General features: G+C 35.5%; 3 protein-coding genes and 1 non-coding gene across 7 annotated transcripts; 1 reads left to right on the forward strand and 3 right to left on the reverse strand.

Annotated features, from left to right (window-relative positions):
- Nucleotides 1-42: 42 nt before the first annotated feature.
- Nucleotides 43-8,454, reverse strand: LOC121246301 (alpha-taxilin). Of its 2 annotated transcripts, XM_041144410.1 has the most exons (12): nt 8,353-8,454; nt 7,682-8,106; nt 6,858-6,946; nt 5,596-5,704; nt 4,853-4,920; nt 4,543-4,620; nt 3,537-3,601; nt 2,742-2,808; nt 2,456-2,638; nt 1,689-1,745; nt 1,465-1,560; nt 43-451 (listed from the first exon to the last, which is right to left on the reverse strand). In XM_041144410.1, exons 2-12 carry the CDS (start codon nt 8,076-8,078, stop codon nt 329-331), a joined length of 1,332 nt encoding a protein of 443 aa, XP_041000344.1. In that variant the 5' UTR covers nt 8,079-8,106; nt 8,353-8,454; the 3' UTR covers nt 43-328. The 2 variants fall into 2 exon arrangements, with proteins under 2 accessions (XP_041000344.1, XP_041000343.1); XM_041144409.1 differs by lacking the exon at nt 8,353-8,454 and having other exon boundaries at nt 7,682-8,325.
- A 733-nt stretch (nt 8,455-9,187) lies between these two features.
- Nucleotides 9,188-15,165, reverse strand: LOC121246302 (transcription factor GTE6-like). Of its 2 annotated transcripts, none has more exons than XM_041144412.1 (9): nt 14,974-15,165; nt 14,484-14,618; nt 13,001-13,216; nt 12,418-12,495; nt 11,863-12,087; nt 11,674-11,772; nt 11,417-11,475; nt 9,842-9,992; nt 9,188-9,732 (listed from the first exon to the last, which is right to left on the reverse strand). In XM_041144412.1, exons 2-9 carry the CDS (start codon nt 14,601-14,603, stop codon nt 9,544-9,546), a joined length of 1,137 nt encoding a protein of 378 aa, XP_041000346.1. In that variant the 5' UTR covers nt 14,604-14,618; nt 14,974-15,165; the 3' UTR covers nt 9,188-9,543. The 2 variants fall into 2 exon arrangements, with proteins under 2 accessions (XP_041000346.1, XP_041000345.1); XM_041144411.1 differs by having other exon boundaries at nt 14,958-15,163.
- Nucleotides 15,166-16,535: 1,370 nt separating this feature from the next.
- TRNAP-AGG lies at nt 16,536-16,607 on the reverse strand. The gene has a single exon. It is a non-coding gene; the product is annotated as a tRNA-Pro (tRNA).
- Nucleotides 16,608-16,663: 56 nt separating this feature from the next.
- On the forward strand, nt 16,664-22,268 carry LOC121246303. Of its 2 annotated transcripts, none has more exons than XM_041144414.1 (2): nt 16,664-16,786; nt 21,403-22,268. In XM_041144414.1, the coding sequence occupies exons 1-2, from the start codon at nt 16,708-16,710 to the stop codon at nt 22,053-22,055; spliced, it is 732 nt and encodes a 243-aa protein (XP_041000348.1). In that variant the 5' UTR covers nt 16,664-16,707; the 3' UTR covers nt 22,056-22,268. The 2 variants fall into 2 exon arrangements, with proteins under 2 accessions (XP_041000348.1, XP_041000347.1); XM_041144413.1 differs by lacking the exon at nt 16,664-16,786 and adding an exon at nt 19,685-19,879.
- Nucleotides 22,269-25,958: the final 3,690 nt, after the last annotated feature.

Here is a 25,958-nt window from a genome sequence, read left to right on the forward strand (position 1 = left end):
ATGGAAGTATCAATCGGTTGTTCCACTGGACAAGAAAAAGAAAACAACCAAAATTGATGTTCTAACTCAACTTTGAAGTTCATATATTTAAGGCTAACATAGAAAGGCCAATACAATTAGAACTCTCAATAATGTAACAGTTTTTTTTTTTTTTTTTTAATGAAGGAATTCCGTACAGTTACACTCACAAGATAACTGTTATCTTTTTATGCTGTTCTTTGACAAGGAGCCACAGCTTAAACAAAACAAGGGTGTGAAATTATAGATAGTCGTTCCCAAATAATTTTTGAAACTCTTAGTTCAAGTTTTCCGGCATTCATACTGGAAATCATTCTGAACTTTTGACCTCAATGGAACTCTGTTTCCTTTCTGCTTGAAGTGATCGGCACAATGATTCCAGCTTTTCTTTCTGATTCTTCGTTTTCTCCAACAGTTTTTTCATGCGCTCCCGCTGATCACACAATAGAAGTTCTTTAGCTTTTTGGTTATGAAGAGGAAACGATACAACTTACATGAAAAAACATTAAAAACTTGTAGAAATTCCCCTCTAGGAACTACCAATTTGTCATCACTATGGCATTCATCTAATGCAAGCGAGCTCACTAGTTCCTAGGGAAAAGAAATATTAAATCTATCAAAAGACTTCAGGCCTGCCACACAAGTCCTTCTGGTCGCAGCTATCATATGTCAGGGAACCTCTCCAAGGCAGGGCCCTTCGGACCCACCCTACAGAGTAAATCCCAGTCCCATCCACCGCACCCTTGGAAGTTTTCCTACACAGAACTGGTTAAATCGCTAGTTTTTCACTAGAGGGTGTAGTCCCAAAGGATTGTTTGCACCAATGAGGTGTTGAACCTTGGACTTTGAAGGGAGTGATACCCCCAAGACCAAGGCCTTCACCACTTGGGCCAACCCCTTGGGGTTATCACTGATCCAAGTTTTAGAAATTCTTATGATTCTGCATCACCAATTTAAAGCCGGGCAATAGCAAAGCCAACACTTCATCAAGCCGGTACAGATGTCCATCCCACATAGAATCATTCCCAGGGGATTTGGCACCGACATAGACTACAATATGACTGCAACATACAATTTGAAGCCTTATTATTCAAGCATGCAAAAAAAAAAAAAAGAATGGAAGGATAGAACCAAGGCAATGCTAATGTCAAACCTATGATATTATAGTCAATCCAGAGTACTTTGTGTATAAGGCTCTCTTGCATGGTATATGCAACCTACATCCGATAATGACTATGGCAGACAAAAAGTTTAAATCATATTTTTTAACAGAAGAAAGTTGAGTGCACAGTATGGGAGACGCATGAGGAATTGTGAACTTAGAAAGCTAACAAGGTCAAACTACCAAAGAGATCCTGTACATGCTATGAAAATTGAAAGTAAGTAAACTTCAAGCCAAAGCCGTGTGGGTGGAGAAGGCAAGCCAAAGATGCAGGAAAACCATACCTCATCGACAAGTTCTATAAGAGTAACGTCAGATTTCTCACTTTTGCTCTTCAGGAATGTATTTTCCTTCCTGAGTTCCTTGATTGATTTTGCCATCTAGTTGTTACAGACATTGAAAGATGGATTTAACAGAACACATCATTCAAGTGACATTGTAAACAAAAAACAGCCAGGAAAGATGCATCTTAGTGAAATGTAATACTGAAGAAAAGTGTGATCATTACCTTCTCAATCTCCTGTTTAAATGTTTCAAAAACCTCATTGCTCTTTAACAAAGCATCCTGCCAAATCACTTTAGCAATTTAGATCTGGCAAAATTGACAAGGCATTTTCATACATACATTGCAAAAATCTCAGGAGGAACTATCGGCGTGATGATCAAACATGTACCTCACAGGTCTATATGAGAAGGGGGATGTTTAGTGAGGCCAACATAAGAGGAAGAGAATGGTCTAAGCACATCTACAAGAAGGCTGCAATGCAAAGACAAGTGGCTGGTTCGCTATTCACAACAACTGATCAATTTGAAAGTTAACAAGAATGAGCTTGGCCCTTCTTTAGCAATGCTGGGATGGTACACCCAACAGTTCTTAAGTCAAATATATATATATATATATATATATATATATATATATTATGAAATAAAGGATACCGTGGGGAAAAAACCCCCAAGTTGCCAATAGGTTTGGGATTAGAAAAGAAACGACACTGGTACACTAGGTTGAGAATAGTCCTGGCTAAAACGATGAGAATGAATATATTACTGATTCATAGACTGGGAACCAATTTAATATTAATTCATAATACTAAGATTGACAGCTGACCTTCTATTAGTACATGCACTTGAGACTTGATGCCTACTAACTGATGGACCCACTCAAATCAACATCACCCTTGAGGAACCTCTAACTATGAAATTTGTCATCTGATTGTGATAATATCATCTTGAAATGATTTTACAAGGCAATAAACAACATGGAATGAAATATACCTGAAATTGTTGGAATTTTTCTCCATCAGCTGTCAACTGCGAGCGCAAATTCTTTTCAGTAGCCAATAATTGTGACACCTGTTCTGCATATAACCTCATCCGGGACTGTTCCTGGACCAATTTCTCCTCATGTTGCTTAATTTTCAGATCAGCAATCTGAAGTTCCAGTGTTTTCTGCTTTATCTGCGGATTCAAATTTCCAAGAACTAAATCAAATTAAAGATTAAAGTCTATAATATTAAAGTAAATAAAAACTCCAGTTTTACAAGAAAAGGATTCGTTTTACCTTCTGTGAAAATTGCTGCTCTGAGATAGTGTACTGATCGACTAGCTCCTTTAGCTTATTTCTTAGCCTGAATATGAAGAATGTACTAAATAATTTTGAATTAAATGAAAGAAACAATTATAACAACCTATTAAATATGGCATTGCTGGATGAAAATCATATTCTATTTGTTGGTAGGCAATCAAGCAGTACAACATCAGGATAAAACATCAGTAGTACCACAAGGTGAGTTCTCGGGATAGAAGATTTTCCACAATGAAAAAGACACTTATGCTGTCTCTGAGTTGTCGGGAAATATCACCACCATACCTTAACCCAACGAAAAACTTGTTCTTATACTCAAGAGTATATCTCTGGCAGCCCGCTAATGGTTTACTACATTACATTTTGCCCTCAGCCAAAGCCATCAAAATATAGCCAACAGCAATACCACTCATGTTTTCTGCTACCCAAAAAAAAAAGTACAAATTCCAACAAAATCAAAGAACCAATGCAGCAAATAATCAGATCTTTGGGACCCTCTGAACATGAATTACTCCATGGGCAACATTCAGTTTTTTGTTACATTTTCAAGATTCAGTTCTATATGTACCTTAAAAACGAACATGTTAGTGATGGTGCATGAATGACCATCACAAGTTGATAATGCGACAGTTCATTAATAATGCAACAGTCTCTTGTTTTTTATATAAAGTAAATGAAACTAAGAAAAATGCAACAGGCTCTTGTGAATGTATATTATATAATATATATATTAACAATGCAACAGTTTCTTGTGAATTTGCTTCATCTTACATCTCATTCTCCTTTAGCTGAGAGAGACTTTCATCCTTTTGCTCTTCTAGCTTATTGCTGACATCCTATAACCGAAATGAATACACACAATTAAATACATAATAACAAGGCCCAATAAATTGACATGAATCTCTAAGAAAAAAAAAACTCTATCACATCACATGAGAAGAAATGGAACTTTTAAGTTGAGAAATTGAGAAAGGGGAAAAAATCTATTCAAGGAATCTCCTATTTGAGCATTATCACGTGATGTCAAACACACAGTTGGAAACTGATGAATACTGTGTTACAGCTCTTTTTTTTTTACAAGTACATGTGTTACAGTTCAATTTGTTTCCTGCTAAACCAAGTCCCGTGCATAAAAGCCCATTTGGATACTTAGAATATCTCAATACTTAAAAAAAAAAAAAAAAAAAATCTCAGTATATCTGTGAATAGCAGTGAAATGGTTTGAGTTAAGATGTTTTATTGGGTTTTGAGAAAGGAGATAGAAAAAGTTGAATAAAAATATTATAAAGTTGAAAAATTGTTTGAATATAATTTTTAATATTATTTTCGTTTTGAAATTTGAAAAAGTAGTATTGTTTTTTGTGTTTTCTTTGGGAGTTTGGGAAAATTGTAATGATTAGATGAAAAAGTTGAAGATTTGAAATTGAAAAGTGTTTTGTGTTTGAGTGATGTTTAGGAAGAAAAAATCTGAGAATACTTGAGATATGTTGCGTTGCCAAACAGGGGCCTTAGTGTACATGTCTTAACAAGAGACACTAAAGATGTGCAAAGTGATTTAACTTCCAACCACAGTAAATATATTTTGCAAATCACATGTTGGAACTGACTTGGCAAGGCTTAAAAAATATTACATAACAATTACCACAGCTACATTTTATGGTCTTTCTACTAAAGATTAGGGGAAAAGCAAGCATATCCCACATAACCTACTGAGCTAACTTTATGTCAAGACAAGTCGCAGATTCTCAATCAAATAAATAAAAAAAATCAATTGAACCTTTATCGCATCTTGGAACTTGGCTGATAAATCTAATCTCAGGTTTTGCCCTTCCATGGATGCTCGTTTGCATTCATCCTGCAACAAAATCAGGAAGCCGTCACTCTTTCGAAGAAGACAAATGTTGTAACTTGAAGTACAAAAGGGATCAACTACAAAACTTTCGAAAGCAATTTGTAAGAGGATCAACATAAGTATTGAAGTACACACCACAATATAAGAACTTACAGATAAAAAAATTGGCTATCTTATTGTGTATAAAATAGATAACGATAAGTATATTAGATGCAATGCCTGAACGAAAGTATACCATTAGCATTTTGTTCTGGCGCTGTAATTCCCTACATAGTGATTCAAGCTTATCTCGCACAGTAATGGCTACATGAACAAAGGGCAGTAAATGGAAGAATATCAGTGTACACAGAACATTATTAGATTACATGTACATATATATGTGTGTGTGTGTGTGTATATATATTCTTGATAGGCATTTACAGATATAATTAAGGATGTCATAGTAATGCATACGCCAACAAAAATGCCATTTTTAAAAAGAAAAAAGAAAGAATGCACAAGACTGTTACTCTAATGTACACAGCGGGTATCAATATCTATTTGTTTTGAATCACTCAAAGTTTGAAGGTAGATATCAGTTAGCAATGCCTACATACACTCTGATTCAAAATGTCTTCAGAAAAGTAAAATTCAGGACTCTTTCCAAAGCAAAGACTGCTGGTTCCACAGCCTAAAGAAAACCAAGGATTTCTTTTAACAAATTACAGATGGACCTATTATGAAATAATATTGTTTACTATAGCCATATTTTGGTTACAACTTCTCTTACATAGTCAACTTCTCTTATATGATATGTTACATCTTTCCAAGGGTCACTTTAACTAATTTTGATTAAATTTATGGAATTATAATTCTTTTATCTCTTAGTTTTATACCAAGTAAGTGCAGCCTACCTATGCTGCCACGCAGAAGAATCTTAAGACATTTAAGCCCTTTTTATAAGCTGGTCTAAATATTAGTGGAATCAATTCAACTTACCAGCATCTTTTTCTGCTAGAACTTGTTGATACTTCAGAGTGAACTCTAAAAACTCCTTTTCTGATTTGAACATCCGCTTTGCACTCCTACATTTTGCTTCAGTAGTTTCCTGGGGCAATCTTTTTTTATAAGTAAAGCAATTATACTAAGGCGCAAAGGGATGCAACCGGATGTACACAAGGTGTACAAGAGAAAGCACCCACTAATGGAGAAAAAGTAATGCAACAAGAAATCAATTCTAGATAATTGGAAAAGTTAGGACTATTATGAGCTGAATCCAGGCATAGAGAGTTTTTAGCGTAATGGCTCTTATTTCTAGCATCATCCTCTCACAATTGTTGTGGCATTCAAGATTATCATAACGACTCTTAGACCTTAGCATAATGACATACGGGCATGATCCCCACTTGGGTAGAAATTGTCAAACTCACTTTTTTACTTGTAATCGATAATTTATTAAAAAACACAAAAGATATAACTCAAGTACATAGGATGCATACAAGATAGATACCAAATTAGAAAAAAAAAAAAAAAAAAAAAAAAAAAAAAAGAAAGAAAGAAAAAGAAACAAGGCAATCATGAAACTCAGCCCATTAAAATTTATAGAGGCTGCCAAGAGGAGTAGAGTATTGAAGAAGAAGATTTTAAGTTAGAAGTCACCTAAAAAAAGATCGCAACAAACAAGTAAGAAACTTGAATAAACCATCAAAGTTCAACACGAAGAATGCACAGGTGAATTGGCTAGTTTTATAATAAACTTTGATACTATATTCTTCCTCAGTTAACTTAACACGAATTTTCCATAGACATTGTAATCTGCTCAAAAAGTTGTGCAGAATACAAGACAGCATCAAATAAAACAAACAAAAGAAAAAAAATATTGTGTGCATAGCACTAATTTGCAGAAAATTCTTGTATACCAGAGAATGGGTATGCCACCTACAACAATCAGCTTAGCTCAAGTTCCATGGAAGCTAAATTTAAGTTATTTCACTTTATATAAAAAAAAGTTCAAAGAACTACTCAGAATATATATATATATATATATATAGAGAGAGAGAGAGAGAGAGAGAGAGAGAGATAACATGAAAATATATATATATATATAGCCATTCACCCACAACCTTCCTGTTGGATTTGAGGACCCGAGAGAGAGAGAGAGAGAGAGAACAAAAAAGGTAAAATAAGTAAATAAAAAAAGCTAATTGTTTTTACCATCGAATGTATTAAAAATATTAATCGAGCAATATGATATTACTAACTGGTTTTCTATTTTTCGCATTATCAGCACTCTCTGGTGAAGATATATCCTTCAAATGGGTTGCTGATGCTTCTGAGCCTCCCTCAGTAGCTGTAACAAAGAAAGAGTGATATCAAAAGGTCAAAACCAAAAGAACCAGCAAATAATTCAACACACATTTCAACATCACACACAGAGACACACATCTTCAGTTGACTTCTATTCCATTGTCTTTATGGAAACAACTCACAGAAAACACCATTACAATTGCAACTCTACAATTATTTATTCTGTTATTTAATTTCTGGGAGAACGTCTCTCCAAATTCTACTAGCAGTTCTTTTTCTGAGATAAATGTATAGATGGCATATTTTCAAGCTAAATATTTGTATGAGTGTGTATGAGAGAGAGACAATTATTTATTCTGTTATTTAATTTCTGGGAGAACGTCTCTCCAAATTCTACTAGCAGTTCTTTTTTCTGAGATAAATGTATAGATGGCATATTTTCAAGTTAAATATTTGTATGTGTGTGTATGAGAGAGAGAGAGAGAGAGAGAGAGAGAGCGTAATGGTTCCTTCTTCACCTTCATTCACATGCAAAATATCTACCCTTCCTCCCCCTCCCCCAAAAAAAAGAAAAAAAAGTCATTTTCAATTTACCTTAACAGGCTTCACACCAATATTTCTTTATAATCAATCGAGTTCTTTCAGCAAAGAATGTTATTACTGTATACCTATCATAAGAGAAGTGTCCTATAGTTATGCAATTCACAACACGAAAAAATCAATTCATTGCTAAGAAGGAAAAAAAGAAAAAGGAAAACGACAAAGTAAAGATCATTACATCTCTCCGAACTTTGACAATCTGCTTGAACTTGTTCTTTTACCTTGCTGCATCTGGCTACCCCAACTGAAGCCTCGGAAACAGTAGATGCGTCTTGAGAGCCCTGTGAACCTTCTGTCTGCTCGGAAGCATCAAAACTATCTGTTTCAGACAACGGAACTGGAAAAGTCCGAAGTTTCTGGGTCTTCTCTTCACTAACTGGGCTTGTTTGAAACTCATTTGCAGCCAACTCATCCGAATGATCAATTTCTGAGAAACTACCCTCCTTGTAATCTCCACGTGGTTTCTCTTGTTCAACAGTTGGAGTTGGAGGAGCCAGTGGTTCTGTGGAACCCTCAACAAACCCATCTGGCAATGAATCCACTTCAGGAAGCTGGTTTGCATCTGGGTTCACCATCTTACCTCAATTGCTTGCCAAAATATTCCTGGGGAAACAATTCAAAGGTGAAGGTTCGTACAAAACATAACATCCGACCATGAGAAGCCGAAATGCCAGAGATGGAAGAGAGCACAAATCAAAACCCTAATAGATAAATGTATGTCTATATGGAGGGAAATTAAGCGATCTGAGTTGTAGACAGGGATTGATCAGGAACTACGAACACAGAGTGCGGCAGCAAAAAGAAAACTATTATTAAAAAAAAAAAAAAAAAAAACACTAGAGAAATTACCGGGCAGATGTATCGATGAAATTGTTCGGGAGAGCGAGAGAGTAATCCTAGTGGTCGTCGTCGTCGTACCTTTTAAATGTAATGGGCAGGTATTTATTCTTATTAATCTTATAAATACCACCATTTTACTTCTTTAGAGTTATTATTATTTCAAATTGATTTTTTGTGTATTTTTTATTTTTATTTTTTTAAAAATTAAAGAAAAATTATATAAATACACTAATAATAATATTTTTAATCATTTAAAAAAAATTAAATACACTAGTAATAATTTGAGGGGGCAGAAAATGGTGCTAAAGAAGAAAATGATAGAGTTATTACATTCTTGAATCTTACTACCTATTTATTATTATTTTTTTATTTAATTTATTTAATTTTTAATTTTACTTAATAATTAAGAAAATGACTATTAGTAAAATTATATATATTTTAATTTGTTTTAATAATTAAGAATGTTAAAAAATACTTAAAAAATAATAAAATAAAAAAAATTTAATACACTATAAATAAGAAATAGATAATAAGAAGGTAATAATCCTATTACTATCCGGTGCTAAATATCAAATATGGAGTGTGGAGTGTGGTGGAGGTTATGTAGCAAAACTTAATATATAATTATCATTGATTGCAAGATCTTTGCAAGTTGTTTGGCAAGAACTTTATTGTCCTTCGGAAGCCGTTTAATGGAAGCTGTTCTTTTGAAGGTCTAAATTAGTGGAACTTGTTCCCTATAATCACGAAATTTTAGAAAGTTTCTAACATTCCGTGGGGATTATAGATCGTCATAACTAATTGCTGGGACTTTATCCATTACATGAATACCAATTTTCTTTTAAAAAATTCTTGGCACTATATTAATAGCATTTACTGACAAAAAATTAAATTGTCTAAAATACTGACTACAAGAAGAACCCAATACAAGACATTGTTTACAGATCATTGCATATGTTACACTGGCAGAGCACCAAATGAAGAAGATTCACAAGGCAGCACACGACTTCAAACTAGAGATATTGATGAAGACTGCATCCATGGCCTCGCCATTTTCTCATTAGAATCCATCGGAAGGGTTCTCTGCCCGTTGAGAATTGGACCCCCGCGAATGTCTTTAATGGTTCACAAGAAACGTGGCCAAATATACAATCCAACTGCACTCTCCAACTGCAAGACATTGTTATGATTGATGCCATTTTACTTCTTTTTCTTGGCAGATTTCGCAATAGCATCACAAATCTCTCTTTTCCGTTTATTGTTACTGATGTTGTTGTTGTTGTCATTGCTGTTGTTGTTGTTAACGCCACCTGCAATTGCAGAACTCTTGCCTTGAACTTCCAAAGCATCCTTCACAAAAACCTTCAACCTCCATAGCGTGGATTCACTCTGCATAAGAAGCACAATAAATTATTCATTTTGTAACCGAGCCATCGTGTGCAAGAATCTAGAAGATGGAAATACTGGCCGGCACTGGTCAGGAAATCTTAATGATGACCTGAGCGTCAATGTCCAGGTCCACCTCTTCAGCAGTTGCTTGGAAGCATGGATTATTTTGAGCAACAATCTCCAATGCCTTGGTTAGATCTTCAGGAGATAATTTGGTAAGTGCTGCCCCAAGCTTTCTCTTCTCTTCAGTAGAAGTTTTTCTGAAAATCATGTTCTCAACGTAAACTTTAATCGCCTTCGCGATGATGCAAAATTACTTATGTGTACATACCACTACCACTACCACTACCACAATCATGTCATTTCTTTTTAAGTAATCAAATATTTGATTTGAAAACCACAACTCAATCATGTTATTGAAGCCAGCACAACAAATAATGTCGGAAAACTGGATTCTACAATATTTAAGTACTCTTTCTTTCAGTTATCCAAGTGGTCAAAATGTTAATACAAAACCATTTCACAAACTTGTGTGTTGTATTAGATACACCTTCTGCAAACCAAACACAAGAAGTGGGCCTGCTTGATACACTTTAGTATGTGACGCGAGGCTTCAGTCTGCACAATATGAAAACATTGTTTCTAATGCATTCCTCTAATTCCAAAGACTAATTCCAAAGACAACCATACTTAAGATGCTACCAAACTTAAATTGACTTATAGTGTGGCTCCATAATACAAATTTTCTAATAAATTTGACAACATTATATGCATCTATACACTATCAAGGTTTTTTAAAGATAATTTGAATTTACTTGCAAAGCTTCACATCTCTCCCCCACTATGCAACTTATTGTATGCATTGAACTGCATAGAAAATAGAGTTCAGTATGCTATTCGCTGGGTAATGACAGAATACCACAACAAGTCACTTCCATAAAAATCGCCCTGTAGTCTGGAAATTTTAAGTTTGTCATAAACATGCACGGTGCACCCATCTAAATGCTATGGATTCTTGAACTGGTATGTTTGGCAATGTGTCTGTGACCAAAATCCTTTGGTACAGATTTAAGTAGATGCATTTAAAGTGTGTTTAGTTATCACTGTTCCTGCTCCAAGCAAGAGGAACTATAGTCAACGAACGGCAATTGCTCTTCGTAATTATAAACAGTCCAAGTAGATAGTTGCATTGGAATTATACAAGTACATAACAAGCATATTAGACAGGAAATACCAAGCAATCTGTAACACCCCCTGTAGGCTAGGGATGTTACATAATTTACATAACTCGCACCAAGCAAGAGACAACATACAAATTGATTCTTCATTTAATCAAAATAAATCCTTCATTTTAATCAAAATAATTCTTCACTCAATCTGATCTAGAACCCATCAAGCCTGAACAGTCATTTCTATTCTCTAATTTGATGACATGACTTCCAGTTGTGGGGAAAAATTCAATTAAGGCAAAAGCACTCGTGGAATTTAAATTAAAACGAGAAAGATAAATCTAATCCATGTGCACGTGTCCAATCATAATCAACAATCAAATCCAAATTTAGCCCTGGTTTTGTTGGCTCTACCGCCCGCCCCCCCGGGGGGGGGGGGGGGGGGGGGGTTTACAAAATACAAGCTAAATAAAGCTGTATTTTCCAGTATTAGATAATGATGTCATGGAACACACCTGCACTTTTGAACAACCATCTCTCGGAGATCTTCCAGTTGCACGTCAAGCTCATATAGCTTAAAAGAATTCACCATGGCACATTTGAATAAGGTCCTCATCAGATTCCCAGTATATGAAATCAGACTAGAATAAGGAAACCATAAAAACACCTTCAACATGCTTGAAGATGCTTAAAAAAAATCTATGACTTATCTCATATAGCTTATTTTGTATCAAACATATCCTCATAAGAATGTTGAAAAATTTTAACATACCTCGTTACTTGTATCTCTAGCCATTTTGGCATGAGCAGCCTCCTGAGCAAGCTGCATATCCAACTGTGCCTCTGCTTCCTCCTCTTCTTGTCTTTTTTCCTTCAAGTACATTGAACATTACAAATCATCAAAAAATCATTGACCGGGATTAATACAAGAATGGGCCGTCGATGTTGGGAAAGGAGTTACCTCTTCAGTAACTTTAGGTAGAAGTTGCAGCCACTTCTCCTCAAATTTTTCCAGTAAAGTTTTGGCCATAACATGAACATCACTTTTATCATCATTATATTTCATTGCATTCTTGAAAACCAACCTCATGTCAGCACATATTTCCCGAACATTCTTATATCCCGTACCATCCTTGGCCTCCATTTGATTTTTTATCGTACTGAAATCCATGGGTTTGTCAATTACCTATTTTACATCATCTAGAATGAATTAGTCAAATGCATACCAATGATGGCAAGGCAACTGAAGACAGACTGCCAAACATGAACCAACGGCGTATCCAATGGCAAAGCCAAAGTATTTAAGACAATCTTCCAACAATTATAATTACCTAGCACTAATATCGACGTGGCACTACATGGCATGCCCAGAGATCACAAGCAGATATACAAAAATTCAGTTATTGAAACAAAGTCACCTTTACACAGATAACAACTCGTGAATAGGAATACAATGTCACATGATTATTATCATATGCAGTGACATATTTGGAAAATTAAAAACAAGGAACTTTACCTCATAGTAGTCATGTAGGTTAAGACCTTCTACATCTACAGGTTCCAAAAAAGGCCATGCCCACTTGTGTTGCATGATCTGACAGCCAACACAAATACACATCAAGAAATATGAAATAACATGCACGATCATTTTCAATCTTACAGCAAATACTATATGTAACAACCCAGGGAAACCGTTAGTCAATTTGCACTATAACCCCCAAAAAAAACAATCATTTTGAAGCTTCCCTAGAATCACTTCATAAAGCTTAGTTTCACCCAATAAGTGGCCAATATGAAAATTAACATCAGCGATTACATTTATAACCTACCCACTCTAAATGAGTTATTCATTTTTCTCATGTGGAACAAGGTTACAGAGCACATATGAGATCAATTATCCAACTAAATTAAACAAGAAAAAAAAATCCACATCCACTCAAGTTCCCAAAATGGAACAGTAAATAAACTTCACACACATGCATACGCACATTCACACCTACAAACACAAGATGCATCATACATCTAGGCATATATGTTAAGAACACATAATAATGTCTAAACAGTGATATGTGACAGGATGGCTATTAAGCTTTTTTAACCTGGCGCAATATTGTGCCAAATTGACGGATGAGCTCTTGCATTCTTTTTGCAGCAGCTGCTTCCCGACGTGATGCATCTTGCTGCTGCTTCTTAATACTTGGAATATGTTTATCCTTATCTTTGTCCTTCACTATCGAGCTACCTTTGGATATGCCGAGTTGCTTTTTACTTGTGCTTAAGTAGAACTGTTCTATCTCATTTGTTCTCTGCTCAAGCTGTAAGGTACAATGAAATAATGACAATCAATTTATAAATGTACAGGCATTGATATGTAGGGTTGTTTGGGAACATACATCTCATCTCAAAACTTCTCATAATTTCCTTCCCAAATATCCCTCAAATACAAAACACTTTTCAATTTCAAATCTTCAACTTTTTCATCTAATCAGATATCATTCTAAGGAAAACATAATTCGCAAAATTATAGTAGCATCCGCTCAATACGAAAAGGTTAATACTTTTTGTCTTTATTTTTGGATGAGCATATCTGCAGCTGTACAAACTGTTGTTTTAACTTTTTTTTGATAAGTAGAAAATGTTCTTTAACTTACTTGGAAAAACTCAAATCAAATATGACAAATAACATGAAATGTTTGAGTAAAGGATATAAACGTGAACAAGTGAGCCCCTCAATGGATATTACAAATAAATAAATAATCGAAAATAGCATGAATTTTCTTTTTCTTTGCGCCGTATAGGTAAAAAAAATCACTAAATATTATACAAGGGAGCCAACGTTGAAGAAAACAATGAAAAGATACAACCTGCTCATCATCGCCTTCCCGCAAACTCTAATCCCATATAAAGGGACCAAAATGCGGTTTCAAAATCTCAAGCACATATAGGTTTCAACGGCTATTTGGTGATTAAAATCAGCAGTCAATCAAGAGACAATTGTTAAAAGCCAATAAACATAGGGGAAAAAGCCACGCCAAGACAAACTGTTTCAGATCACAAAATATGCTGTACTAAGTTTACAGCATATACTTAAAAACAAAATATTCAGGACATAGCAGCATCAGAAAATCCTTGCAATTAGCTATAATCTGAAGAATTCAGAACCATTTTAATTCTCTTGAAAGTAAAAGTATATCTATGTAGACAACCCCAGCAGTGTTCTATGGCAGTATCGTTTGTCCGTTTTCTGTTCAACGAGTCAATCAGGTTATCATAACAGGGAAAAATCCGTTTATAAAGTGCATGAAGGCATCTGTTTACAGATTAACCAGCTTCCAAAGCTATAGATATCACATTACCTTTTTTTTAAGGAATTTCTAGGGAATTTCAAGTTTGAGTTCGCAACATAATGATTATAGAAGCATGATATTGAAACATGCTGATTGATTGAACATGATAATAAACCAAAACAAAAACCCATGGTAACTACGCTGTCGTTTAAAACTAGCAAGAAAGTAAGCACTAGAATACAAGACATAAACACATGGAAGGCACCTGGTTATTAGTTGTTAAGTATATTCCTACCTTATCAACCTTCCCAAAAATCACGTCGACATGATGTCTGAAACCCTCGATATCCGCAGCAGTATCGTTAACAATACTTCCAATTCCTACATTCCCTACATCCAAAGTCGGTGCTTCCATTGGATGTATCTGACACTGCAATACAATAACATGATCAATCAGTGGGAGGGCCGAGGGAGAGCATGTGAATCTTTTACTGTTAACAAAGCATGGAAACAAAAATAGAGCTCGAATGTCCATTGTTACAGACAAGAGGAAACAAAAACCTGCACTTAACTAAGCTTTAGCACAATTATTTGGTTCAATTGAGCTCTAAAAACTCTTAATTTACCATGTATTAATTACTATGTAATAGAAAGCGTTGAGAAATCGAATCAACCTTGCTAGAAAATACACCAATTGCACATATACATATAAATATAAATATGCAAACGTAAATATAAAACATTTATCCGTAAACATATGAATGCATACAAGGAGAGATTGGTACCGGCTAGAAAGACCCAAGATTGTGTTTCGGAGACGAATTCTGCAGAGTATTTGGGTTCCGGGGAAGTGACTATAAAAGATCTTTCGGCTGGCGAGAATGGTGTACTTGAACCCAGCGGCGTGGTCTTGTTAGGAATTAGGATTACCGTGAAGTCCTTCTCCAACCCCTTCACCTTGGCCCTTGCTTCCTTTTCTTTCCAATTTCTGTCTGATTTCAACGACAGTCGTTCGCACTCCGTAAACGTATAGTAAATGCGACTGTCGTGAACGAGGTTAAGTTCATGCCGGTTTATTCCGGCGACTGGTGGGACTTACAACAGCGACCAAGTCCCATTTAACAAATGTTTTCGTCACGAACTAACCAAATTGACAGTGCGTTACAAAAGAATGAATTCAAGCAATTCCAAACGTAATTTCATTTCAATAAATATATATTATGCTAATTAATCTTAGACCTTCAAAGAATTTATTATCAAAATAAGATTTTGAATCAATTTTAACCATGAGGAGATGCTTCCAATAAATTGATTCGAGTTTTGGCACTGATTATTGCGTGATAGGTAACTAGTGATAGGTAACTACTTCTTTTTTTTTTTTTTATTTATTTAATGTCGGAGAACTTCTTCAAGTCAAGGCTCTTCAAATACATCCTTATAGAACTCCGATCTCGTGCACAACATCATCGAAAGTTTTTTTACACATAATCACTAACTTTTTATCAGAAGATGTGACTCTAAATGATTGTTTACACTCATAAGATATTGAACTTTAGACCTTCAAATGAATAATACCTCAAAACCAAAAATTTCACCACGTAAAAGCCAATCCTTTGGGATTGTGTGACAGGTAACTACACTATTTTGGATCATACGTGCTTTCCCATTTTGGCTTGGACAAAAAATTAAAAAAAAAAAAAAAAAAAAAAGGTAAATATATTTCCTCATTCTTTAATACCATTTACTTTGCATTTTATCAATCAAGAAAAAGCGTCACACTTCATCCTTCAATTATTGTCACGCCACTCATTTTTTACAATATTAGTATATATGATATCAATAATGAAAAGTATATTTCAAATTAAGGAACACTAACACAAAATAGTAAACTAATAAAAAAGTAACAAATGTCTATAGCCTAAGATAAATACAATAATTGAATAAATAATCAACAATCCATGGGTAGATCGAGCCATCAAAATCTCTCATCCGTGCATTAATGTTAACTTTAGTATTTATAGAGCTTTGCTACATCATGTTGTCTATTAATTATTTAAAAATAATAATATTAGCTGTTACGAATAACATCACATCGAGCATAATGGTATAAGACAACGGTAGCATTTTATAAATTTAAATAAGAACTCAAGGTGCTTTGAAAAAAACAAAGTGTTATTAATTGGTATACATATAGATGATAAAATTAAAAATTCAACCATTGGTTGACAACCATCTTTTGGAAGATGCAATAAGCCAATATCCAGTTGGGCCGTATTACAGCCCAACAAATAAAAATAGTTTGTGGGCCCAAGTAGTGTGTCCCGCATGGGAAACGTTTAGAGGTTTGGGGGCATTCCGAGAATTGAACTCGGGACCTCTCGCACCCTAAGCGAGAATCATACCACTAGACCAAATGCCCTTTTTTTTCAAGTCTCATGGTAAGAGGATAATCTTAATCAAATATTCTTTTGCCCTCTTCTGTATTTCGTTCACCGTCTTTTGCCCTGGAATCTTGAGCAATGGCCTGCACTGCTCTCCTTCGCTTGCTCCGTTCGCAGTCGAAGCAGCTCTCCTCCAGAAACTACTTCCCTTCATCAGGTTTTTCCTTCTGCCTCTCCCCTACTCTAAGTCGTCTGTCTAGAATGAAATTGCCAAAAAATAAAGAAAAGTGATCTCTGTGGGATACAAGAAGATTCTACCGCTATTGTATCATTTGATTGTTTTAAAACTCAATTCAAATGGCTTATCTTGCTGTATAACCCTACGGCCTGTACAATCTCTCCCGTTGCATTCAGTTGGATATCAAATTATAAGATCACTGCGATTTAATTATTTTTGTGAAAATATTAAATTGCATCCAACCTCTTGTACTGCTTCATTCACACAAGTTATACAATTTGTTATTCCTCATGGATCATGAAGCAAGCTTCTATACATTGGGACTCTTGCCCAGAGTTTTTGAGCAATTTGAGAGTGGAAAGCGATCTCGTTCCTCCTTTCAATGTACTGTATTTTCTACAAAGTTAAAGTCAGGCATCGTTTGTTTACATAGATGAGATGAAAATTAAAAATAAAATTTATTTTGAGGTTTAAAAAAGTTGAATTATTTATTATATTTTGTGTGAAAATTTAAAAAAGTTATTATGATTAGATTAGATGAGATGAGATGAATTAAGATAGTTTGTAGAAACAAACCACCCCATAGGCTAGGGCTGTACAAGAAACCAAGAAACCGACCTAGACCGGCCGTCGAAGCTCAGAACTGGCCGAAACCTGTGGAGAACCGATTAGCGTGCGGCAGAAAATAGAGAAAACCGATATTGGTCGGTTCAGCGTTGGTTCAAACCTAGTTTAAATCGCTGAACCGGCCGATTAAAGAAATTATATATATATTTTATATATTCTGTACTCAAAACGACGCCGTTCTACTTACGTTTAAGCGTCGTTTTAAGCCTGTAGTTGTGTTTTAAACACAATTGAAAAGACGTCATTTGGTATTAAATGAAACCGCGTCATTTTATTCATAACGTATTGAAAAAAAATTAAGTAGAACGACGCCGTTTGGTTTAAACCAAACAGCATCGTTTCATAATTAAGACTTCTTCTTCTTCACTTATTCTTTCTAGTTTCCCGATCTCATTTCTCATCCTTTATCTCTCTCTCCTCTGCAACACTCTCTTTCTACTCTTTCAGACGAAGCTCGCCATTGAATCGATCGTGAACTGCTAGAGAACTGTCGGTGTCGAGACGGCCGGTGTTTCTCCTCCCTATCGATCGGTTTCGGCCGGTTTCCTCTCTAAAAAATGAAGCATTGGTCGGCATCAATTTTGCTCCAAAACCGCGCCAATGGAGTCGGTTTTCACCCCTACCATAGACTAATGGTTTTCTCTTATCTTGAACACGGACACTACACAAAGAAGAAAAAGAACTAGAGAGAATCTATTGTACAGCCCGTCCAAGGTGAAAATATAAAAGAAATTATTTGTATAAATCTCAATAGACAAGTTTCGTGTAGGCCTTTTGTAATAAAATAATCCTACCATAAAAATATGTATAAAAACTATTTCTTTTTTTAGTAAGATCCACATTTTTATAAAAGATCCGCACAAAATTTGTTTATTAAAAATTTGTACCTAAAATATAAATGCATGACAAGTGACAACATCAGTCATTCATTTTTTGCGAGCGGGAGGCATATTTGTCGAGGGTGCCCCACACGAAAACCTTGTTATCCTAGATTCCTATTATTTCTTAATGTCAAGTTTAAACCTTGAGTTATTATATTTGCTTTTCTACTTCAGACTAGAAATTTTATTGCGAGTATCCAAACACAAAGTGATGTTTCCTTACGCTTTCTGTGTTCAAAGCTGTGTCTGTAATTTTGCATTATGGTTAACAACTCTACTTAATGCATCTTTATGATATGTATGTGTATGTGTATAGAGCTCGAATGTTCATTGTTACAGACAAGAGGAAACAAAAACCTGCACTTAACTAAGCTTTAGCACAATTATTTGGTTCAATTGAGCTCTAAAAACTCTTAATTTACCATGTAGTAATTACTACGTACTAGAAAATCGAATCAACCTTGCTAGAAAATACACCAATTGCACATATAAATATAATAAAAATTTTATGTATATCTACTTTTATGTATTTTTTGTGCATTCTGCTCATGTGATTGACTATATTATTTTTTTAATATAAAATAAATGTTGAGTTCCGCCTAGAGTGTGCAAGTACGTAAAAGTGAATGAATGTAGTAGAATTATAAATATAAATATGCAAACGTAAATATAAAACATATATCCGTATATGTATGCATGCATATAAGGAGAGATTGGTACCGGCTAAAAAGACCCAAGATTGTGTTTCGGAGAAGAATTCTTCAGCGTATTTGGGTTTTGGGAAGTGACTATAAAAGATCTTTTGGCTGTCGTCAGGGGTGGGCAACGGGGCAGGGGGTGGAGAGTGGGAGACCCCGCACCCGTATGGTGCTGGTAGCAACCCTAGTTGTCGAGAATGAGGTACTTGAACCCAGCTGCGTGGTCTTGTTAGGATTTAGGATTGCTATGAAGTTCTTCTTCAACCCCTTGGCCCTTGTTTCCTTTTCTTTCCAATTTCTGTCTGATTTCAACCACAGTCGTTCGTACTCCGTAGATGTATGGTAAATGCGACTGTCGTGAACAAGGTTAAGTTCATCCCGGCTTACTCCGGCGACTCGTGGGACTTACAAGTTTACAACGAACGGCGACCAAGTCCCATTTAACAATAAATACATGGGACTGACCTCTCCTAAGAAACTGGTGGGCCAGAGGCCATTACATGAATTAGATCCTAAAGCAAACATAATCGAATGGGCTAAATGGACTGAGGCCCGACACAACATATAACTAAGATAAAGGTCCGATAGACTAAAGGTTAAGACAAGCCCAACCCTTATTACGAACCAGACTCAAGCCCAAGCCCATGGGGGACTTAACGCAGGCTGAGCTTCAAACTATCTAACCCTACTTCACTTCTCTCTTCCGCCTTCCTGAGACCTCCCCCAAACCCTAGAGCACGAATCGGCGCGTGACAGTCACTTTGGCCCTGGAATCAGAATTCGAAAAATGGCCAGCACTGCTCTCCTTCGCTTGCTACGTTCGCAGTCTAAGCAGCTCTCCTCCAGAAGCTACTTCCCTTCATCCGGTTTTCCGTTCTGCCTTGCCCCTCCTCTAATTCTTCATTTTCATTTCAACTGTACAAACATATAAACATGTCGTTCCCCATTGCTTGCGTTTGTTTATCTATAGCTTTGCAGAGTACCTTTCTTGCTTTTCTTCAACACAGAATAGTAGAATACTTGTTTTTCCCTAATACCTTTAGGGTCCTGAGAAAAAGACGGATTTCTGCTTAAAATCTCAAAAAGGAAAACTTCACCAATATTATATTCTGTGTTGCCTGCGTTGGTTTCATCCAATTTTCTTAGTCGTCTCGAATGAGAATGCCCAAAAAAAAAAAAAAAGAGTGGTCTCTTTTTGATACAAGAAGATTCTATCGCTAGTGCATCATTTGATACTAATGGATCATCTTGCTGTATCACTCTACGTCCTGTACAGTCTCTCCCGTTGCACTCAGTTGGATATCAAATTATAAGATCACTTATTTTGTGAAATTATTAAATTGCATCCAACCTCTTATACGGCTTCATTCACGCAAGTTATATAATTTTTTATTCGTCATGGATCATGAAGCAAGCATCTATACATTGGGACTCTTACTCAGACAGTATTTGAGCAATTTGAGAGCGGAAAGCGATCTTTTTCCTCCTATCAATGTACTCTATTTTCTATCAAGTTATAGACTAATGGTTTGCTCTTGTCAAGGACACGCGGACACACACACACACACACACACACTACACAAAAGAAGGAAAAGAACTAGAGGGATCGTGTTGTGCAGCCCATCTAGGGTAAAATATAAATGAGCTCTTGGTGACAAGTGACAACATTAGTCATTCGTTTTTGGTTTGCAGGTGGCATATTTTTTGAGGTGCTTCACACCAAAACATTGTTATCCTAGATTCCTATCATCTCTTGGAAAAATTCTATTTGGAAGCTAGTCTGCAATGCACACTTTCTATATCGTTGACATGGTAAGACTTGATTTGCTAGAGAAATTTAAAATTAACATCTCTTACAAATCAAGTCTTGACTGATCAAAAAAAAAAAAAAAAAACAAATCAAGTCTTGTCATGTCAATAAAATAGAGGGTGTGCTTTACACACCGGCTTGCAAGTAGAAAGACTATTTCTTAATATCAAATTTAAATCTTGAGTTATTATTATTGCGAGTATCATAAAGTGATATTTTCTTACAGCTTCTGTGTTCAAAGCTAAGTCTGCAATTTTACATTATGGTTAACAACTCTTCCACTTAATGCATCTTTATTATATGTATATGTATGTGTATATACTGGAGAAAGAGAAGGGGGAGTGGAGAAGGATTTTGATGATCCATATCTGGTTGTTCTTAAACTCGTTTGCCGTTTATACATACCTGTCCATTGCAAATCCTCACCCTCAAAGTCTTCCTCTTAACCCCACCACCATAGTTATGAATTTAACGAACTTTTTGGTTTCTGTTCCATTTTCTGGCCACTGAAAAATACACAATTTTTTTTTACATTTGTTGTTATTATTATTACCAGAATATTAATACTCTGTTCTTCAGGTTATCATCCTTCTGGGTCTGGGGCATGGGCACATCGCCTGAATGCAAAACCCAACTTCAACCCTGCTTTCCTGCCTGCTGCTGCTGCTGCCCAGAGACGGTGGGCATCTCCAGCCAACACTAATGAAGATGACAGCAAGATCAGTATCGGACCACGGAGAGGGGAAGAAGCTGGGAAAGATGACAAAGATACTGGAGTTGTTTATTATGGTCCGATCTCATCCACCGTCAAGAAAGTCAAGCTCCTTTCTCTTTCAACCTGCTGCCTGTCCGTATCGCTGGGTCCGGTCATAACCTTCATGACATCTCCCGACATGAATGTGATCCTTAAGGGTGCAGTTGCATCATCTGTGATATTTTTAAGCGCTACTACCACTGCTGCCCTCCATTGGTTTGTTAGCCCATACGTTCACAAGCTCAGGTGGCAGCCTGGTTCAGACAGCTTCGAGGTGGAGATGATGTCATGGCTTGCCACATATATCCCCAGGACGATTAAGTTTGTTGATATTCGGCCACCTGAGACCAATAGGCCTTTTGTGACATTCAAAGCCAATGGTAGTTTTTATTTTGTTGACGAGGAGCACTGCCATAACAAGGCTTTGCTGGCAAGGCTGTCTCCACAGAAACGTGAGTCAGCTTTTAAGAATTTGTGACTCTGAACAAAACACACTGACTACGCCTCATTTGTTTTTGCAGATGAAATGAGATGAGTTAAAATAAAAGTTAAAAAAGTTGAATTGTTTATTTTATTTTATGTAAAAATTTGAGAAAGTTGTAATGATTAGATGGGATGAGAATAGTTGTGGAAACAATCGAGGCCTATAGGTCTTTTAGAAGCTTTTCTTTTGGAATGGCTGAACTGTGTTATGTAACATGTTTTGATGAGCCCCGGTTCTGTACCTCTTGGCATTACCGATCATTATTCCTAAGGCAAGGCGAAATTTGGGTTGTCTTGACGTGAAAATTTACTTTGTCCATGATGTTTTCTTGGGCTTTGGTGAATTTCTTAAATGAGATTTCCAGTTTCAACAGACAATCAAGTTGGCGTGGATAATAATTTTAAACTTTTTCTTGCAAATCATGTCAACTGTATCATAATTTGTTTAAATATGATTTTTCTCGTCTAATCCTTCCCCAGCCTCCTTTTAAATGTTCATTGTTCAGTTTATTGAAGTCTCGTTACATTCTCTTCTTCTTCCTATTGGCATGTAGGGCTACTCCGGTGCCTATCATACGTCTTGCATAGCAGTAAAATATCCTAGCTTAAATGGTCTTATTAATGGTCCTGTGTATGTTCATTCGATCTCATCTGCAGACTGATGGATATATTGCCCATCTCTTTCCTCCGTTAATTCGAGATGGAAGTAGAGCTGAGCAGAAACGGTCCCTCCCCTCCACTTCACATGGTGTTAAAAAAGTACTACTCCATCTAATGCTGTTTTCTTTTGTTGCTTTGGGATGAAAGACTATATACTTACGCAAACATATTGATATTTGCATGTTTCCTCCCAAGGAAAGGATAATATCTGCTTCTTTTACGGCTCCCTCAGACAGTAAACATTCAAATAGGATAAAAGTAAAAGAAGTGCTATAGACATACAGGGAGTCTATCAAAATATGTCACAAACTTATGTGACTTCATGTAGATCTACTTTATAATAAAAATAACTTTATAATCTGACGTACCACATCAAGACACGTCGGTTTGTAAGATTATTTTTGTATAATCCTTTGTGGCTAAAGTATTTCTTATAAAAAAAATATATATGCAACCCCCAACATTGCTATAGCACTATTCCAGCCATTGGAGACTAACCACGCCGGCAAAATTCAGCATTCGTAGGATCTAAACTTGACGTCAATTGCACAAAAATTTTCAATAAACAATCTACAAGAAAGCTTATAAAAAAAACTAATCAGCAGCAGCTGCAACAAGAAGAAATATAGATCGAGCTAGCTGCAATTACCACATGCACACACACAAAAACTAGATACCTTACGAATGTAAATAAAAAGCATCACAGGCAGTAAAGGAACAGACCTAAATCCCCAAAGCTGCTTATGAATACAAGAGTCTCGCAATACAATACCCATAAGCAGAAGACAAAGCAGATGAAGGAGAGCAGCCCAGCTACCGGTGATCAAGCACCCAGTTCTGTGAACAGCATTGATATTATATAATGTTACTGCCATTATCTCAGCGTTCTTTGTTTCTGGTGGTGTTGCCGCAAAATTTATGCTTGCATTTTACTGCAGTTGCCAGTTACTATTGCTCGCTGCCCAAGTGTTTTGCCAATTCGGAAACCTCGGTACTCTACTGAGGGGTTGGACAACAGTCACCCAGATACTGCATCGCATACCTTCGTGATTTGGTAGGGGCAGAAGACATTACTCCCGAGGCTTGCCGCAATGTAACTTTTTCTGCAATTGTAATTTGCAGGCCAAGCTTTTGAATTATTGATCTGTTTCTTGGAGTTAAATGTTTGTGAGTATGTTGAAATATGTCAACTGGTGTCGATGGCGCAAGCTTTCGTGTTGACTTTATGGTATCAATGTCGTTCGATTTCATCATGTCTTCTGTTTGTAATGAAATGGAGATTGTAATTCAATGTTCGGTTTTAAAATTCGAAGGTAAATGCTTAGTGAACTGATGATGTGCACCAATGAAATGTACACCGATAGTGACTGCATCTCAACAATCAACACAAATTGACGAGGGATGGTTCTTCGTACTCTATTGGGAGTGATTTAAATTTAGAAATGAGTTAAAATGGATTGAGATAATTTGTGAATAGTAGAATAAAAATTAATTATTTATTATATTTTATGTTAAAATTTGATAAAGTTATTTTGAGATTTGAAAAAGTTGAATTATTTATTATATTTTGTGTGAAAATTTAAAAAAAAATTATAATGATGAGATAAGATGAGATGAAGTAAATTTTTAATATAAACGAAGCAGGATTTTCTATTTGACAGAGTAAAAGAAATCTACTACCAATTTCTTATTGAATCTCCTTATTTTCAACTACAAAACTGTAGGGTTCACGTTAGACGGAAAAATTATTATTTATTAAAACAAATAGCTTCTAGTAGCCTTAGGAAAAAAAGAACAAAGAGGATAAAAAAAAAAAAGAAAAAAAAAAAAAAGATTCTAGAATCTTATGTTCCATTCGACTTTTCACAGACGCTATAGTGAAGAGTTGTAGAATAGGTTAACATATTTCTACCGGTAGACCGCATGGCCATGGCATGACCCGGAAAAGTAGACCTCGTGGACTCACTAACGAAGAACTATATTGTACTATTACAATTTCCTGAAGAATATCTGGTCGCAGGGTGATCACATAAGCTGGACCCAGGAGACGCGGGGGGTATGGATTCGCTATAACTCTAGAAGATGCCACGTGGCAAGGTACGACTTGTTGGTTGTTGATCTCAGCTGGCTAATAAAGAAAGAAAGAAATGCTGGTCGCATAAATGGATATAATAAATGAAGGTAATTAATTATTTACACATTTTACTTAAAATATGTTTCTTTTAATTAGGTTGACACATTTGGCATTCAGCCCAAATATTCAGCCCAAATATTTGGCATTCAGCCCAAATACTTAAAACCCACTTATAAGCTTTTATACATTGCAAAATAATAAAAAAATAAATGTATTTTCTCAGAGAAAAAAAATAACAAGGACATGATCCCATGTATGGGGCAGCAGAAATTGTTTTCGTGGAGGGTGTAATTAAAGTCATTTACCTAAAACCAAATTGACATATTCGCCGATCATCATGCTAGCTTGCAGGTATTCACAATTCAATGGCGTATTCCTTTTTGTACGTTTTGAACCTCTTGATTTATATCGGCCTCCCATGGAAGAAGACCGTGTCATGCAGGAGTAGTTGAAAAACAGTGTCCAAGTTCTAGAGACAAAAAAAAAAAAAAAAAAAAAACAAACTATAACACTATCGGATGGTTTCGGAAGATTTTCAGCTGTTGAGCTTGATCAAGTTTAAGGTTTAACGCGTAACATTAGACATTTTCTATGCAGAAAGTCATGGTTTTGAATGAGAAATCAATGCAAAGCAGTGGTTTGATCTTTGAATATCACTTGTACAGTCAATGACTCAGTCTTACTGATGCCACCATTGAATAGAAAGAGCAAAGATAAATATTAAATATAATTATGAGTTGCGAAAATATCGTATATTTTTTAAAAAAGTTATAAGATCTATCGTTAAAAATTTAATTTTTTATATAAATTATATATTTATTATTATTTAAAAAAAAATACAGGACACTTGCATATTATGTCGCTAAATATCAAAGAGTGGTGCTACTCACACCAAAAAAATGAGTATCGAAGAGGGTAATTTATTTATTTTTATTTTTAAATCACTTATCACTTTAGAAATTTAAATATTTTTTATAAATTTATTAAAAATAATCACTTAACTATTAAATTATAAAAAATTGATAGACAAATTCGGTAAACAAATTTGATGGAAGTAATATTTTTGAATGGAGCCTTATTAAATACAAGTGATTCGGTGTATAA

The sequence above is a fragment of the Juglans microcarpa x Juglans regia genome, chromosome 1S, assembly GCF_004785595.1.
Source record: "Juglans microcarpa x Juglans regia isolate MS1-56 chromosome 1S, Jm3101_v1.0, whole genome shotgun sequence".
In the NCBI taxonomy this organism is placed as follows: Eukaryota; Viridiplantae; Streptophyta; class Magnoliopsida; order Fagales; family Juglandaceae; genus Juglans; species Juglans microcarpa x Juglans regia.